Raw genomic sequence first — 18,062 nt, forward strand, 5'->3', positions numbered from 1 at the left:
TCCCTAGGGTTTTAAGAGTTCTGCCAGGAGGAAGACCAAATATGTATTTCTTACTGTAAGTCACAATATCACATTCAACATCATGTCCTCAAGGCTCATCCATGTTGCAGCAGGTGTCAGAATTTCCTTCCTTTTTAAGCCTGAACCCACTGTCTGGACACAGCATATATACTAACCCGCTCCTCCGCTCACGCAGACTGGCTGGCTTCTGCCTCTTGGCTACCGTGAATAATGCTGCTCTGAACACGAGCGTGCACACGTCTCTTGGAGACCCTACTGTTAATTCTTTCGTGTGTACAGAGGCTGTTTTCAAACATATCAGTCAGAGATCACCACGCCCTCGTCTCAGCGCATAACCTCAAATACTGGGCCCTGGCTGCCTGGCCTGCGAGACTCTGCATGACGCCCCGGTCACCTCCCGACCTCACTGCTATTGCAGAGTCCAGTCCAGCCGCCCAGACTGTCTCTCAAGCCTAGAAAGGTGGTCTGTGCTTGGGCTCCTGCATGATACTGTTCCCCAGCCATCGTGTGGAGTTCTGCCTCCCTTTGGCCGGGCGTCTGCTTGGATGTCTGGTGCATTCCGTGTATAACTGCCAGGTAACCAGTTACCCTGAAACACAGTAGTTCAAAAACAATCGTCATTATCACCTGTTACTACAGCTCTCTGTTTCACGTGAGGTTTGGCAGGGTGGCTCTGGCTCTCTGTTGAGGCTGGGGCTGTGGTCTCACCTGACGGCTGGACAGGCGGGGATCCATCCCTCCTCACTGTCCAGGTACTGCCCCCTTTAGGCTGATCCCTCCTGGCTACTGGACGCCCACCGGCCTTTATCCCAGGCTTGTCCTTGTTCCTCCTACAGACTGACCTGCGTGACCTTGGGTAAGTCACTTCCTCTCTCAGAGCCTCAGTTTTCTCATTCGGGCGTGGGGCGCGGTGGCGCGGGGCGGGGCAGCCTACTGCGCCCAGCGTGGCTGAGCCACCTACTCCCGGGCGGGGCCATCTCGGGGGCGGGGCCCAGAGGGGGCGGAGCCTAGATAGGGCGGAGCCAGTAGGCGGGAGTCGGCAGTAGGGGAAGGTGCGTCAGGGCCGGGGGCGGGGCTGGAGTGGGGGGGGGGGCTCAGAGTCCTGGTCGTCGCCGGAAGGGGCGGGGCCATGGTGGGGGCGGAGTTTGGAACCCTGGGACAGGACGGCGGGACGGGGCTCATTGAGGGGCGGAGCTAAGGGCTTGTGAGGACACTGTACCCTATGCGGGTTGGAAACTCGAGACTTCAGAAGGCCCCTCGGTGGCGGGGCCGGGCTCAGTGAGGGTCGTGGCTCAGGGCTGTAGAAGCGACCTAACAGACGTCAGCAAGGGTGGGGCTCAGTGGAGTCGGAGCTTAGAGCCCTCGCGTAGGCGAAGACGCCTGCGGCGCCCGGGATGGGAGGGCCTCAGCGAGGGGTGGGGCCAAGAACTCTTGCCACAGCCGTAGGTGCCGCCAGAGGCGGAGGTGTTCAAGTGGGGGCGGGGCTTAGGGCCTTCGCGGCCAGGCCACGGGTCTAGGGGCGGAGCATAACGTCCGGAGGAGGCGGGGCTCGAGTGGGGAGCGGGGCTTTGGGTCCTCGCGGCGCCGCAGCTGCCGCTGGGGGCGGAGCATAACGGGAAGGGGCCGGCTCAGTGGGGGCGGGGCCTATAGCTTCTACGGGTGCCGTAGGTGTCTCGGGTGGAGGCGGGGCTCGAGCGGGGGCAGGGCTTGGGACGCTCGCGGCGCTGCCGCTGCCTCTGTGGGCGGAGCATAACGGGAAAGGGCCGGCTCAGTGGGCACGACTTGGGACTGTGGCGGCGACACCGCCGAGACCGGGGCGAGGCCTGCCGGGAGGCGGGCCTGCCGGGAAAGGGCGGAGCGAGTGGGACCCGGCGGGCGGCGTACAGACGACCTGACGGGTGGACGGCGGCAAGGGGACGGGCCGGGCCCGGCCGGGCGCGCGCCGTGCGTCGCCATGACAGGTGAGAGCGGGCCGGGCGGGTGTCCAGCCTGCCAGCCCGGGACCGGCGCGCGGCCGCGGTGACCCCCCCGGTGCTGCCCCGGCGGCAGCTCCTCGCGGCAGCGGCCAGTGACCTTGGTCCGTTACCGCCTCTCTGTGGGCGGGACGACGACCGGCCGGGGGCGGTGGTCGGAGCCTGGAGGGGCCGTGGGCGAGGGGCTGGGGTGATGCTGCGGCCTGACAGGGGGAGGCGAGGGTGAAAAGGGCACCAGCAGTCTTCGCGGGGGTCATCCTGGCCACCTGACACCCGTGAATAGTACGAGTGGGACTCTTGTTTGGGGTCAGGCCCAGGAGAACCCGGGACACAGACTCAGCCAGCACCCCTGGGCTTTGTGCTGCGTGCAGGGCGGCCCTGCCCCCTCCGGATTCTCCCAGAGTGGGGTCTGAAGTGCAGCCAAACCCCCAGAGCCTGTGTGGACTGCAGAACCCACCTCCCTCCTGGTCCCAGCTGAGCAGGGTCACCTTGTTGTGTGGAACTTCCACTGATGGAGAGACCTGGTGATGGAGATGGGTTGGCCAGGGATCTCATGACAGCATGGTCAGGGAATGTTCTTGCTCCCCAGGGCCCCACTTTTCCAACCTCCGGGGTGGCAGAGGGCTCAGGGAGGCTCCCAAGGGTCCTGTTCTCTTCCCGGTGCTCACTGGAGTCCCACAAATAGGATTTCATGGGCTGGTACCTGGTGTCTTCTGGGACACCAGTGTCCCAGCGTAGGTCAGAAGAGACCCCAGCTGCACCCTATTCGCCTGTCATCTCCCAGAACCCTTCTCATTTGTGGCTGCTTTTTCTGAGAGCCTGCCGTGCCCTTGGCCCTGTGTCAGGTGTAGAAGGACATGTAGGATATTGTCTCTAGGTGGATGAGGAAATAAAGGCTCAGGTTGGACAGGTGCCAAGCACCAGGCTACCTGGGTGGTCAGGGGCAGAACTAGACCTGTGCCCTGCCCAGGCCCCTCAAGGTCCTGTGGGAGCCTCTCCACAGCCCCTTTCTCGCAGCCAAGTCTGAGCGCTGAGCCTCTAGAGATCCCTCCTGTCACAGCTCCTCATTTTTGGGGCAGGAAGCTGAGGCCCAGAGAGTGCGGGCAGCTTTGCCAGGCTGCAGGGATGAAATCCTTGGCTCGTTGTTCCTGTGCCATGACTGGGGGGGTCTGCCTTGTGCTGGTTCTGGGGCCTTCATGACAAGTTGCAGGGTGAGCATTTGGACCCGATATGTCTGCACAGGGCCAACGCTGGCCAGGTGTCACTGCAGCTGTTACTGTTCTGTGGACCCAGGTGTGCTGGGGAGTGAGCCCTCTCAGCGCCACACCTGAGGCCAGGTCCAGAGCCCCAAACAGGAGGGGATTCTGCTCGGGTCAGGGACTGCAGTGGGGAGGGAGCCGTGGAAACTCAGGGAGGCCTCTTGAGGGGAGGATGGTGAGCTGAGTACAGGTTAGCCAGGGGGAAGCCGAGGGACAGGGTTCTCATCCTTCGGCAGGTGTCCCAGGCAGCATGGTGCCACGGCAGGGGCGGGGGGCGGCTGCTGTGCAGGACAGCTCAGGAACCTGGGGTGAAGGCACCTGGGGTAGCTCCCACAGGGCCTTGAGTGCCACGCAGGGGTAAGGGGTTGGGGGGTCTGTGGTTTTGGCACCAGCTGAGCAAGTAGGTGGGGGAGGTGGGGCTTGGCAGAAGTTGCTGGCAGAGTCGGGTGGGTTTGTGCCAGAACATTCGACTCCATCCTGCAAGAGCTTTCTGGGGCTGTTACTTAGGACCCGGGACCAAAGTTTCCTGTGCATTTTCCTTCCTGGGTGTGGCCATCTGGGTGTGGTTTCCCTGCGCGGCTTCCAGCCACCACGGAAAGCTTCAGCCCCAGGCTGTGTATGCCCTGTGCCGGGTGACTCATGCTTGCTGCGGTGGAGACTCCACCTAGCTAGGGCTGCAGCCGGAGGACCGCCAGTGTGCTGGCCGCGGTCCACTGACAGAACTCTTTAGTGAGCGCCTGCTGTATGCCTGCCCTGTGCACGAGTGCACACGCTGTAGAGGCAGTGCTGGGCAGAATAGCCTGGGGTCAGGATGCAGCTAATTGCACAGTTAATTAGTACGTTAATTAGGCGAGTGGGAAGTCTTGGATGTCAAGAGGCAGTGGCTTCACACAGCCACAGAGCTTTGGATGCCACAGAGCTGTGCCTGGCTCCATCCTCCATCTTCACTCTCTAGTGGCTGAGGTCTTGGGCAGGTCCCTCATCTGTTCCCATCTGGAAATGGGGGCGATGGTCTTGCTAGAGCCGCAGAGCTGACGGGGCGATGAAGATGATCTGCACGCAAAGAGCCTGTAGAGTGCCCGGTCACGGGGCACACGCCGTCAGCCGGATCAGAGGGGCTACGAGAGGTGACGCCAGGTGACCGGGAAAGTCCTGCCCCTGTGGCCGTGGCAGATCTTTTGGTGTCCCTGGGGGTGACTTCCTCACCACGGTGGAGCTGCTGGCGAGTGCGTCTGCCAGGTAGACTTTCAGGACCTGGGAGGATCCAGAAGTTAGAAATTCATATTTTTGAGGGAAAAGACCAGCCAGGAGGAGGTGGCAGCGGGAGAGAGAGGTGAGGAGGACAGATGGTGTGTTGAGTAGGCCCCACGGCGGAAATCTAGGAGGGGCCCTTCTTGTTCCCACATGATGACCCCATTTGAAAAAATCAACTTTATTGAGGTAGTATTTACTCACAACAAATGCATTTATTCTTCTTAGACATTTTTTAAGTTTATTTATTTTGAGAGAGAGAGTGGGGGAGGGGCAGAGAGAGAGGGAGAGACCATCCTATGCAGGCTCTGTGCTGTCATCACAGAGCCAGGCATGGGGCTCCATCCCACAAACCGTGAGATCCTGACCTGAGCTAAGATCAAGAGTCAGTTGCTTAACCGACTGAGCAACCCAGGTGCCCCCAAATGCACCTATTTTTTAAAAATGCTTTAATTTTTATTTTAGAGAAAGAGTGCACACACATAAGTGGGGGAGGGGCAGAGAGAGAGGGAGACACAGAATCTGAAGCAAGTTCCAGGCTCCGAGCTGTCAGCCCAGAGCCCGACTCAGGGCTTGAACCCACAAACGGTGCAATCATGATCTGAGCCGAAGTCAGATGCTCAACTGAGCCACCCAGGTGCCCCAAACATCCGATTCTTGATTTCAGTTCAGGTTATGATCCCAGGGTTGTAGGATCAAGCCCCATGTAGGACTCCACGCTGGGCATGGAACTTGGTTAAGATTCTCTCTCTCCCTCTGCCCCTCCCTCCCACATGCCTAGGCTTGTGCTTTATCTCAAAAAATAAGCATTAAAAAAAAAAAACGAGTCTGTATGAATTTTAGAATGAAAAACAAGAAACATCATTGGAGTTTGGATAGGAATTGTGTGGACTCCATAGATCACTTTGGGAAGTATTGTCATCTTCACGACATTAAATCTTCTAATCCATGAACAGAGGGTATATTAATTTGTATCTTTTAAATTTCTTTCAGGGATGTTTTGAAGTTTTCAGTGTACAAGTCTTTCACCTTCTTGGTTGAATTTATTCCTAAGTATTTTATTAGTTTTGATGACATTGTAAGTGGAATTGTTTTCTTATTTTCTTTTTTGGATTGTTGATTATTAGTGTATAGAGATGCAACTGGTTGTTGTGTATTGATTTTGTATCTTGCAGCTTTGCTGAATTTGTTGATTAATTTTAACCTTTTCAGAGTTTTCTAGATAGAAGATCATGCCCTCTGCAAAAAAGAGATCATTTTACTTATTCCTTTTGAATTTTTTTAAATGTTTTTATTTATTTTTGAAGGAGAAAGAAAGAGACAGAGCATGAGTGGGGGAGGAGCAGAGAGAGAGGGAGACACAGAATCAGAAGCAGGCTCCAGGCTCTAAGCTGTCAGCACAGAGCCCGATGCGGGGCTTGAACCCACAAACTGTGAGATCATGATCTGAGCCAAAGCCAGACACTCAACCGACTGAGCCACCCAGGCGCCCCCCCTTTTTTTTTTATTTTTTTTTTACTTATTCCTTTTCATTTGAATAACTTTTTTTTTTTTTTTTTGTCTAATTGCTCTGGCTAGAACTTCCAGTAATGCATTGAAAAGAAGTAGTGAGGATGGGCCTCTTGCTTGGTTTCTGATCTTAGGGGAAAAGCTTTCAGACTTTTACCATTAAGCATGATATTTGCTGAGTGTCTTTCATATGTGACTTTCATCATGTTGAGGAAATTTTCTTCTAAATTTATTGAATGCTTTTTTCCTTTAATCAAGAAGGAATGTTGCATTTGTCAAACGCCTTTCTGCATCATTTGAGATGACCGTGATCGTGTGTGTTTCTTCATTCTATTAACATAATGTATTACATTGATGGATTATCTTATGTTGAACCACCCTTGCATTCTGGTGTATAATCCTTTTAATATGCTGCTGAATTCAGTTTACTAGTATTTTCTTGAAGATTTTGGCATCTGTGTTTATAAGTGATATCGGTCTGCAATTTTCTTGTAGTTATCTGTGACTGGTTTCGGTAACAGGGTAATGCTGGCCTCATGGAATGAGTTAGGAAGTGTTCCCTCCTCTATGTTTTTTTGGAAGAATTGTAGAAGTTTTGGTATTTAAATGATGGGTAGAATTCACCAGTGGAGCCATCTGGTCCTGAGCTTTTATTTGTTAGGACAGTTTTGATTACTAATTGAATCTCCTTACTAGTTAGAGGTCCATTGAGATTTTCTCTGTGTTCATGTTTTGGTTATGGTAGATTGTGTGTTTTTAGGGATTTGTCCACTTCATCTAGTTTGTCCAATTTGTTGGCTTACACATTTTCAAAGTATTCTTTTATAATCCTTTTTATTTTTGTAAAATTGGTAGTTCATTTCCTACTTTTATTTCTGATGTTAGTAATTTGAGTCTTTTTTCTTTGTAAGTCTAGCTAACAGTTTGTCAATTTGTTGATCTTTCCAAAGAACCAAGTTTTGTTTTTGGTTTTGTTTTTTCTATTTTCCATGTCAATTATCTTTGCTATAATCTTTATTATTTTCTCCCCTTCTGCTATTTTGAGTCTAGTTTGCTCTTCCCTTCCTACTTCCTTAAGGTGTAACATTAGGGTGCTGATTTGAAATCTTTCTTCTGGTGTAAAGTGTGCATTTACAGCCTAAATGTCATCTTCCAAACTGTTTTCATGGGATCCCTGACATGTTGGTGTGTTGTATTTTTATTTTCAGTTGTCTCAAGGTACTTGCTAATTTCCCTTGTGATTTCTTCTTTGATCCATTGTTTCATTTTCACATAAAAGTGAATTTTCTAGTTTTCCTTCTGTTACTGATTTTTGGCTTTATTCCATGTGATCAGAAAGACCCTTTGTATGATTTCAGCCTTTTTAAAGACATTAAGACTTGTTTTGTAGCCACATTTGTTTTATGGTCTGTCCTGGAGGATGTTCTATGTGTGCTTGAGAAGAATGTACAGGTCCACCTTGGAGCTATTGTGAGTTCGGTCCCAGACCACCACAGTAAAGCAAATACTGCGATGAAGTGAGTCCAGTAAAAAAAAAAATAGTGAGCCCAGTATATTTCTTGGTTTCCCAGCACATATAAAAGTTATGTTTACATTATGCTGTACTCTATCAAGTGCACAGTACATTATGTCTTAAAAATAATGTGTATACCTTAATTAAAAACATTTTATTGCTAAAAATGCTACCAATTATCTGAGTTTTCAGCAACTCATAATCACTGATCACAGGTCACCATAACAATTGTAATAATAATGAGAAGGTTTGAAATACGGTTTGAAGAATGAAAAGTTTGAATTGCAAGAATTATCAGAACGTGACACAGAGACCCAAGTGAGTCGATGCTGGTGGAAAAGTGGCTCCAGTGGACTTGCTCGGAGCAGGCTCGGCACAGACCCGCAGTTTGTAAAATCGCGGTATCTGCAAAGTGCGGTAAAGGGAGGTGCACCTGTATTTTCTGCTGCTGTTGGGTGACTGCAGTCCGGGTGTGTTGGCCCTCGTTGGTCATCATGTGGCTCACACCCTCCGTTCCCTTACTGGTCATCTGTGTGGCGGTTCTGGCTATTACTAAGAGTGCGGTACTGGGGCACCTGGGTGGCTCAGGCAGTCAAGCGTCCGACTTCAGCTCAGGTTGTGATCTCACAGCTCGTGAGTTCGAGCCCCGCGTCGGGCTCTGTGCTGACAGCTCAGAGCCTGGAGCCTGCTTTGGATTCTGTGTCTCCCTCTCCCTCTGCCCCTCCCCCACTCACGCTCTGTCTCTCTCTCTCTCAAAAATAAACATTAAAAAAATCATAAAAGTGTGGTACTGAAATCTCCAACTGATACTATGTTTCATTATTACTAAATCTTTACTATTATCTGGGGGCTCTGATACCTGGCTCATGTGCTTATTAGATCTTCTTGGTGAATTGACTCTATTATCAACGTTGATGTACTTCTTGGTCTTTTGTAACAGTTTTTGATGCAAAGTCGATCTTGGCTTCTATTCGCAGAGCCACCCTGCTCTCTTTGAGTTGCTGTTTGCAGCGACATCTTTTCCCATCTTTTCACTTTCGGCCCATGTGTGTCTTTGGATCTGAGTCTTTTGGGGACAGCTCATAGTTGAATCATATGTTTTTAATCCTCAGAGGACAAACAACTCTGTTTCCCCTCTGCTCCTACACGCAGCACTCATACCTCTGAGGACTCCTGGCACTTCTGGTCACCAGGTATGCGGTCCCTCACCTCCATCAAGCAGTCCCCTGACACCAGCTGGGGGTGTCACAGTTCACCTCTCGACGCTGTCTCCCTGGGGACGGCCTCAGTTCCCACTTGTGAAGAGCTCAGTCCTGTACACCGTCCCTGCTACAGACCCCGGTCACAAGGCTTCTCACTGACTGGCTGTAAACCGAGGGTCCTGTGACCCCCTCTTTTGGTTCAGTCATTTGCTACAGCTCACAGAATCTGGGAGAGCACTTTCCATATTAGTGCTGATTTATCACAGAAGGATACAAGTGAACATCCACACACACAGGGTGCTTAGAGCAAAGAACTCGGGAAGGGGCCCAGCGCCTCCATGTGCTCGGCAACCCGGAAGCTCGGCCAACTCCATCCTCTCGGGGTTTTACGCAGGTTTTATTACATAGGCGTCATTGATTCAATGATTGGCCATTGGTGATGGATTCGGCCTCCAGCCCCTCTCCCCTCTAAGCCTCATGTGGTTGGCTCCATGGCAAGCAGTCCCATCTTGTGGTTATTTAGGGGCTTTAGAAGAGTCACCTCGTGCACACGGCCAGATGAGGTTGAAGGGGGCTCGTTAGGAACAAAAGACACCTTCGTCTTCATGGCTCATCTCTTAGGACATTCCAGGGGGTTCAGGAGCCCTGTGCCAATATGTATTTCTTATTAGAAATCACAATATCAAAATTCCATTTTGCCAATCTGCGTCTGTTAATCTGTTTACATTTTTTTTTAATGTTTATTTACTTTTGAGACAGAGAGACAGAGCATGAGCATGGAAGGAGCAGGGAGAGAGGGAGAGACACAGAACCGGAAGCAGGCTCCGGTCTCTGAGCTGTCAGCCCAGAGCCTGACGTGGGGCTCGAACTCACAAGCCGTGAGATACTGACCTGAGCCAAAGTCAGAGGCTTAACCGACTGAGCCACCCAGGTGCCCCTGTTTACGTTTATTTTTTTGAGAGCTTTTATTTTCTAAGTAATCTCTACACCCAATGTGGGGCTCGAACTCATGATCCCGCGATCGAGAGTTGCACGCTCCACTGACTGAGCCAGATAGGCACTCCTTAATCTGTTTACATTTAAAGTAATTACTTCAATCACTGGGGTGCCTGGGTGGCCCCATTGGTAAGCCTCCGACTTCAGCTCAGGTCATCATCCACGGTGATTTCAGGCCCTGTGTCCACCTTTGTGCTGACAGCTCAGAGCCTGGAACCTGCTTCGGATTCTGTGTCTCTCTCTTTGTCTCTGCCCCTCCCCCTGCGCATTCTCTCTCTCTCACTCTCAGAAGTAAACATTAAAAAAAATGATAATAAACTAATTACTGCGATTACTGATAATGAATCACTTGTTTCTGCATTTTTGCTGTTTGTTTTCTGTAGGTCTTGTAGCTTTTTGTCCTTTATCCATTACTACCTTCTTTCATGTTTAGTTGATTTTCTGTAATAACATTTTTTATTTCCTTTTGTGGATATTCCACGGATATTTTCTTTGTGGCTACCATGAGAGTTCCACATAACATCCTACAGTTATAACCATCTAATGTGAATTGATATCAACTTAATTCCAGTCACACACAAAAACTCTCCTCCTTTGCAGCTCTGCCCTCACCCAGCCCCCGTGTCCACCAGCAAGTGGGACATGCTGGCACTAGTGGGGGGGGGGGGGGAATGTACCTGGTCACGTAGTGGATGCTCTGGGATTCAGCACCCTTCCTTGGGGATCCTGTCTCCCACCCACCACTGACCCGCCCCTGGGCTTTAAAGGCCTGTCATTCTAAAGAACATTCTTAATGGGAAAAAAGGCATGGCAGTGATGCCGTGATGTCAGGACCCTGGCTGGGCACACCGGTCTGCTTTGTGGCAGCCTCACAAGGCTGGGCGAGCTCACGTGTCCCGTGGCCACGTCAGCACGGGCCACCCGGCCCTGCGCCCCTGTCCCTGTGGGAACAGCAGCCGTGGGAGCTGCAGGGTCGGGCCTTCTCCAGGCTGCCGTGTCCCTGCAGCAGGCCCTGGGGGGGGGGCCCAGGGACAGCGGACTCGGCCTGAGTTTATCTCCCGCTGTAAGCTCTCAGGCGTAGAAGAGAAGAGCTGGAGTCTGTGGTCCCGCACACTAGTGCGCCCCGTCTCTGGCCGGGGGGCGGCAGGACACGGGGGTTCCGGGCCGCGCATAGCCTGCGTGGGTGGGACGGCTTACGGCTGATGTGCCGCCCGGGGGCCTGGGGGCCATGCCGCGGGTGGCGTGTGGGCCCCGTTGCCGCTCCTCGGCCGTGCGGGCTCATGCCCTCCGTGCTCTCTGCTGTTTCAGAGCTGACCTACTGTGACCGCCTGGCCCGGGACACGCCTTTCCTGATGGGCCACGGACGCCTCAGTGAGCAGCAGGTGGACAGGATCATCCTCCAGCTAAACCGCTACCACCCCCAGATCCTCAGCAACAGTGACGCAGAGAAGGTGCTGGGGTGGGGGGAGGCGGGGGGGCGGCACATCCCTCCCTCCCTGGGCTGGGAGAAAGCGGGTGGGGGGTGGGGGGGTGGAGAAGGACAGTGGAGGTGAAAGCCTGACTCCTGGCGGTGACGCTGGGCCCGGAACACCGGCTCCTCGAGCCCTCGGTCTCTCCCTGTGTCCTCGGGGCCTGCCAGCCCTCCAGAGCCGCTGGAAGCATCACAGGAGACAGGACAGTGCGCCACTGCATGTGATAAGCCTGGGAGGGGAGAGGGGGCGGGGGCGCTGGCCGGGCTCACCCCAATGCCGCAGGGCTCCGCACCCCGCCCCTTCCAGAGGTTCAGAAGTGGACACCGAGGGAGGTGGGTGCACCTCGCCTGAGCCGCCCTTTCCCTGACTCCCCCTCAGGCCCAGGGCTTTGGGGTGTGGGGCCCCCTGCAGCCGGGTGGCTGAGTGAGCCCCACTCCCGGGGCTGCAGGGCTGCCTGCAGGGCTTGGGGCCTCTCCCGGGCACAGTGAGGCTGACCCCCAACACAGCTGGAAGGCTCATGGGCCCTGCCACTGGCTCAGATGCTCAGGTGGTGAAAGTCTACAGCAAAGGAAAAGTACGGCTGGAGTTCATACCTTATTATTGTGATTAAAAGTCTAATACACGTTTATTATGTAAATATTTGAGAAGTCTCAGACGTTTATACAAGAAGAAGGAGAGTCCTGCATGCGCATTGCCACGCTGTTCTGCTCCTTGGTTTCTCTGGCTCCCACCATCCACTTGCAGTTTCTGTTCCACTCTGGTTCTGAGTGGAACGGTATGCTGCCACCAGGTGGCAGCACCAGGCCACAGCCTCCAGGTCCTGCATCAAAGCCACCTGCCGGCTCACTGACCTTTAGAACCATACATTTCTCCAGGAGCTCATCAGAAGATTCTGGGTTATGTTGTTTTGTTTTCCTGCTTAGCCCTCCGTTTTTAAATTCCTTGAGTCACATTCCTGTTGACTATAAACTACTAGAAGTTATTACTTATGACATCACCTCCTTGATTCCTTGTAGCCTTTTTACAAGTGAAGAAACAAGAGTCCCAAGGTGTAAGATGACCTGCCAAAGTCACATGGCAAACCATCAGCTTTCAACACTTGGAACAATGTCACCACTGTCTTTCTTGATGACCTGTCCTGGCCTCCACAGGGAGGGGGCTCCGCAGGGAGGACCAGCGGCTGTGCTGTGACCACAGCACCGGCTTGGGCGCCACGTGGGTGGGCTGTGGCCCTGGTGGCACTTGATGCTCTGTGCTGCCGCCCTCGCCGCACCCCGGGCAGGGGCCCCTCTGATGCAGAAGCTGGAGCCCAGGGCAGAGCCAGAGCCCCCAGCCTCCTGGCCCTGCCCCTCCAGCCTGACCTTTCCACGCACCCTTTCCACCCCCAGTTCCGGAATCCCAAGGCGTCCCTGCGAGTGCGGCTCTGTGACCTGCTGGGCCACCTACAGCGGAGCGGCGAGCGGGACTGCCAGGAGTTCTACCGGGCCCTGTACATCCACGCGCAGCCCCTGCACAGCCGCCTGCCCAGCCGGCTGGCCCTGCGTAAGTGTGCCCCCCGCGCCCCCAGACAGGAGCAAGCTGTCGGAGGCGGACACTGCCGCATCTCGCGTGCCTGCTGTTACACAGGAGGAGGCGCCTGGCGGGTGTGGCTCCGCCCTCCCTCCAGCCTGGTGCCCTGGGGCCCGTCACCTGCGGGCTGGGGGCCGCTCACGGCTGTGCCGGCCTTGAATATCTGTGCCCCCGTGGCAGAAACTGTGGTCGTGCCCACAACTGAGGGTGCCCTGGCCGGGGGCGGGGGGATCCCCATAATGTGGGCGTTTCTGTAGAACAATGTCAGGCACGGTGGCTGGTCTGAGGCATGCGCGCTTTGGTTTCAAGGGTTTTGCCCGAGAGCTCAAGAGGCACGTGAGTCCCGAGGGACCCTCTGAGCTGCGCGTGGGGACGGAGGAGACACAGGCGGGGATGGCAGTCCAGGCCTGAGACCTCTGTGCCCTGGTCCCCTGGCGGAGGGGCCGGTGTCCCTCGATCTTCTGATGGGAAGCCGGAGGCCTGAGGGACAGGGTGGCTCACCCTGACTGCTCAGCTGGGACCCCGGGGCAGGTGTCCCTGACCTGAGGATGAGCTCTGGTCCAGGACCCGTGTGTCACACCAGCCACCGGGGGGCCCCACAGTCTGGCTGGGCATCAAGCACCTTCCAGGCTCCTGGGCCACCAGCAGGTGGCCGGTTGGGGAGGTCTGGGAGAGAGAGTGTGCCCTGCCCTCGTATGGACAGCACCAGACTTGGGATGCTACGCTCGGTGCCTGCCTCCACACAGAGCGATGCCCCCTACCCATGGCCCTCGGGGTCTCAGGATGTGGACAGAAGGAGATCCAAAACTCAGGGTTCTGTGACGCTGATCCCACGGTTCCCTCCCTGGTGCTCGTTCTGCCACGCCTGGCCCAGAAGGCTGGGTGGGTGTGTGTACAGCCTGGTCCGGCCCAGCCTAGGGGTTCCGGGGGTGGAGGGAAGGAGCCTGAGCAGCCCCTTGGTTTCCTGCAGGCGGGGCGACCACCCTCCTCTGGCCGGCCCGCAACTAACCGAGCCCTGTGATTTTGTTTCCAGAGAACTCAGATTGCACAGAGCTAGACTCCGGCACCGTGGGCCGCGAGCTCAGTGACAGGGGTAACGGCCTCCCACGTCCCCCACCCTGTCCCCCACCCAGGGCTCCGTCTCTGCCTCAGGGTCTTCTCCTTTCCGAGTCAGGCTCGGTCCTGCCTTCCCATTGACTGGGCCCCAGGGTGCTCGCTGGGGCGCCCGCCGTCCGGGCTCAGGCGGCCATGTGCCCACCTGCCCCCTTTCTCCCCAGGACCCGTGGCCTTCCTGGCCTGCCTCGGCCTGGCCGCGGGGCTGGCGCTCCTCGTCTACTGCTGCCCTCCAGGTGGGTGCCGCCTGCCAGGCCCAAGCACCGAGCCACCTGGCCTCCCTGTGCCTCAATTTCCTAGCCTGTGTGGTGGGACGGCAGTGGGGCCCAGTTTGCAGGCACAGTTAGAAGAGGGAGTATGGGGGCTCCGCCACCCCCAGGGGTCGGAGGGTGACAGCCCCTGGCGGGAGGCAGGGTGCAGCCGGGGCTCTGGGGGCCCCTGTCCTGTGCGGGGCCCGGAGTAGGGTGCCCACCTCTGGCCCCCATGTCACAGCCCTGGCAAACGGACGGGGGCCCGCAGCCCAGCATGGCAGCTGCCGTCCCTGCCTGGCCACACCGGGCCTGTCACAGTTGTGGACGGGGAGCCAGTGCCGCACAGGCCCACTTGGCGGGGACGCCCCACGCCGCTTGGCTGTGGGGCTGCACGGGCACGTCGGTGGCAGTGTCTGAGACCACCTTGTCTTCCAGACCCCAAGGTGCTGCCGGGGACCCGGCGTGTCCTGGGCTTCTCCCCCATCATCGTCGACAGGCACGTCAGCCGCTTCCTGCTGGCCTTCCTCACAGATGACCTGGGAGGGCTCTGATGACCCTGCCCCCACCAAAGAACCCCGCCTGCCTGCCGAGGGGGCCCCGCTTTTCTAAATGTTTATTTTTCACTATTTATACTTTTTTAAGAAAGTTACCTTCGCCTGACAAAGGTGCTCAACATTAAATGTTGGAGTCTTGTCGCTTCCCTTGGGAATGTTTTCTGGATGATTCTGACTTGAGACCCTGTGGTGTCTTGGCTGGCGGGGCTGACTCTGAGGGCTCTCGGTGTCCCACACTCAGCCCGGGGCCAGGTCCTGCTCAGGCTGCCCCAGCCCCCACTGCCCCACAGCACTCACCCCCAGCATCCCCCCACCTCACCGTCTCCCCAGAAGGTCCCTCCTCCCTTTCCCCTGCTCCCTCCCACCGTGCCTCTCCAGAGCCCACACCTCTCACTTGGAGCTGCTCTGTAGTCGTCTGCCTGGCACGCGGTCAGCCCCCACACCCATCCCCCCATCCCTGCCCGTCACCTCGCCCTTCCCAGCCACCAGCCCAGGTGGGAGGGCTGGGTGGGGGCACTGCCCCGCCATCTGTCAGCCCCGGCCTGGGGCCACGGGGGGGGGCACCAGCTGCACATAGCAAGATGCCCCAAGAAGCCCCATGCCCATATGTGTTCACTCCACCCGGCGACCCCAGCAGGTGGGGGCTGCATCCCTGCTTTCCTGAAGAGGTTACTGAGGTTACTCGGCCAGGAAGAGGGGGACCTGGCACGCGAGGGGGTCTAAGATTCACCACTGCCTTCATTCTCTTCTGTGATGTGTCCTAAAGGGACCCTTCACAGCCCCTTGTCCCCATCGAGTCACCAGAGCCAACACCCGGGTCCGGGGCCCTGCCTGACCTCACCCGCCTCTGTCCTGGGAGTGGAGTCCCTCCCTACCAGGAGGTGAGGCCTGGGCTTAATGGGTCTGGGGTGGGTCCATTGGGCCTAGAAATGAGCCCAAGGTCTTGTCCCAGATTCCAGGCAGAAACTCAGAACAAAACAGTCCACGAAACCTTCCAGAACTTTTAGAGTTGAGAAATGTCATCGTGCCATCCAGGGTCCTGGCCTCTGGCTCCTCCCCACTGCCCCCACCAGCCTGGGGTTTGCACCACCCCCCTCGTCCTCATCTTGGGGACACTGGCCTATCCCCTCAACCGGGGTGTCTACACCTGTCTCACCTGCCAGCCTCAGGCTCAGGATCCCAATGTGGAAACTTCCCCTTGGACGCGGGAGGGTGAGTGTGCAAGTCCAAGAGGGCCTGGTGCCCTCGCCTCGGCATTCAGTGTCACCACCCTGAGGGCCCCGTAAGCCGACTGAGTCGCCTGCGGACTCGCAAGCAGGACCTCACGGCACCGCGTCGCCTCTGGGCGCCGTCGTTTTCAGTCCAAAGCCAAGGACCACACAGCCGCCGAGATGGGCGTTCCGCCCGGCCTCGCCACGCATGCATGTGCACCAGGCACAGGCTGGCCCCCAGGGGTCCCTCTCCCAGTTGCCTCCTCCATCAGCTCCTCCCCCACAGCCCCTTTTTGGGGAAACAGAAGCGTATTTGTCAACCCAAGAATCACCATGAGTTTGCATTTTCCATGGGAGGTTTCTGGAGATGCCAGGGCAGGCCACCTCCAGGGACGACAGCTGCTCCCAGGTCTCAAGGTGGCAGGGGGCAGAGGGGCCCGGCTCCGGGACGTGGTGTCCCACCCACGCAGCCAGCTCCTGGGCTAATTCCCTCATTCTGGCGCCCCGGCTGGATGCCGTGGGACAGCATGGCCTGCGCTCACTCTCCACCTCTATGCTGCAGGCCCCGGGGTGTCTCCAAACGGAGCCTCGGTTTGCCCATCTGTACAATGGAGACGCTCCTGTGAGCACTCCTCGAGCAGGCCCTGGACGGCACTGCTCAGTCCCGTGCTCTTCGCCAGAACTCTCCACGGTTTCACCACTTTGTGGGAGCGTCACATGCAGATTTCTCTCTGGGACATTCCATTGGGTGGAGCGGACACGGCTGCTGGCGCTTGGCCGTGAGGACGCAGGGGCTTCCCTGAGCCACCCGAGCTGAATGGAGCCCCCACAGCCGAGCCCCACGCAGAGCCCCTCTTGACCTTTCCCGGGGCCCAGGAGAGGGACCTGCAGACCTGCCCGCTTCCCTGTGGCACTTTGGCGCCTGACCAGGGCTGGAGAGACGTCCCGCGTGCCAGGTCCTCGTGCAGACTGCAGAGGCTGGACTGGAGGCCGCCTTCCCGCTGGCCCGCCACACCAGAGGCCTGGTCCCTGCACCCGCTCTGGACTCTGACATCGGGGGCGCCGGAGGTTCCGGAGGTCAGACCCCGAGGCTCAGCTGGGCGGGTCCCCTCACGACGGAGCAAGATCCCGATTTCCCAGGTTAAATTTCTTCCTGGGCAGGTGCCCTGGGGTGTTTGTTTGTCCTGCTCCCTGAGAGACACAGCTGGCAAAAGGTGACGGAAACGCCCTGGTGAAGGTGACGGACACCTGGGTACAAGGGGTGGATGCACCCAGGTCACGGTAAATGAGGCCACTGCGTGAAAGTGCAGGCACGCCGGCCCTCAGGGGCAAAGAGGTTCCCGTGGGGCTAGAATTTTGCCTCAGCTGAAAACACAAGCTACGTTCTGAACAGCCGTGTCCCCCCCAAAATCCGTAATGGTGAAACCTAACCCCCAAGGTGATGGTGGTGGCAGGTGGGGCCTTCGGGGTGATTGGATCACGAGGATGGAGCCCCACATGGGACTAGTGACCTTGTAAAAGAGACCCCAGAGAGCCTGCCACGTGAGGACACAGCGAAAACAGGAAGCTGGTTCTCACCAGACACCGAATCTGCTGACGCCTTGACCTCAGATTTCCAGCCTCCCGAAGTCTGTGTGCGTATAAGCCACACGGTCTATACTCTGTTCTAGCGCCCGAACCAGGACACCGCCTCCGAGGAGATATCCCAGAGGCAGGCCCACAGGCCTGTGGCAGGTAAGGTCCTCCTGCTGTGCGCCACCCAAGACCTGTGAGGCCGCCACCCCCGAGGGCCCTGTGGTAGGGTTCCTTCCCCTGAGCAGGGGGCGGCCGGTACCTGTCACAGGCCTCAGGACCCGTGGTGAGCCGTGGTGGTCCAGGGCGCCCGTCCCCCAGCCCTGGCCAAGCAGGCTTCTCCTGACTGCTGACTTTCTCCTCCTGTCCGTGACCCGCCAAGGCCTTGCCCCTGAGCCCGGGCTGTCTGGACCCCTCCCTGGCTACCAGCCTCGACAGGCCCTCCTCTATGACTGGACTCCATGCCGATGGCCGAGCTCTGCGGTGGCCCAACTGCCTGCCCCACTGGTCAAACCCTGAAAGGCCTCCCCTCCTAGGCTGAGGCTTGGGGGAACAGTGGGGCATCCTCCCCCCACCAGGCCCCTGCCCTGCCTATA

General features: G+C 56.7%; 1 protein-coding gene across 5 annotated transcripts; it reads left to right on the plus strand.

The window, feature by feature from the left end:
* On the plus strand, positions 1-14,829 carry CARD19 (caspase recruitment domain family member 19). 5 transcript variants are annotated; one of them, XM_047100541.1, is made up of 7 exons: positions 249-597; positions 790-877; positions 11,033-11,175; positions 12,585-12,738; positions 13,799-13,858; positions 14,043-14,114; positions 14,565-14,829. In XM_047100541.1, exons 1-7 carry the CDS (start codon positions 505-507, stop codon positions 14,678-14,680), a joined length of 726 nt encoding a protein of 241 aa, XP_046956497.1. In that variant the 5' UTR covers positions 249-504; the 3' UTR covers positions 14,681-14,829. The 5 variants fall into 5 exon arrangements, with proteins under 5 accessions (XP_046956486.1, XP_046956505.1, XP_046956497.1 ...); XM_047100549.1 differs by lacking the exon at positions 13,799-13,858 and having other exon boundaries at positions 245-597; XM_047100530.1 differs by lacking the exons at positions 13,799-13,858; positions 14,043-14,114; positions 14,565-14,829 and having other exon boundaries at positions 1-597; positions 12,585-13,465.
* Positions 14,830-18,062: the final 3,233 nt, after the last annotated feature.

Source organism: Lynx rufus, unplaced genomic scaffold, assembly GCF_022079265.1.
Source record: "Lynx rufus isolate CCGP_SWC_20201006 ecotype Redwood Valley unplaced genomic scaffold, mLynRuf1.p SCAF_10, whole genome shotgun sequence".
Lineage (NCBI taxonomy): Eukaryota > Metazoa > Chordata > Mammalia > Carnivora > Felidae > Lynx > Lynx rufus.

Excerpts from the sequence above, each read along its gene's own strand:
- CARD19 (XM_047100530.1), top strand. The coding sequence starts at position 505 with ATGATACTGTTCCCCAGCCATCGTGTGGAGTTCTGCCTCCCTTTGGCC. Across the intron at positions 878-11,032 it reads ACTGACCTGCGTGACCTTGG|AGCTGACCTACTGTGACCGC; the intron begins GTAAGTCACTTC and ends CTGCTGTTTCAG. Across the intron at positions 11,176-12,584 it reads GCAACAGTGACGCAGAGAAG|TTCCGGAATCCCAAGGCGTC; the intron begins GTGCTGGGGTGG and ends TTCCACCCCCAG.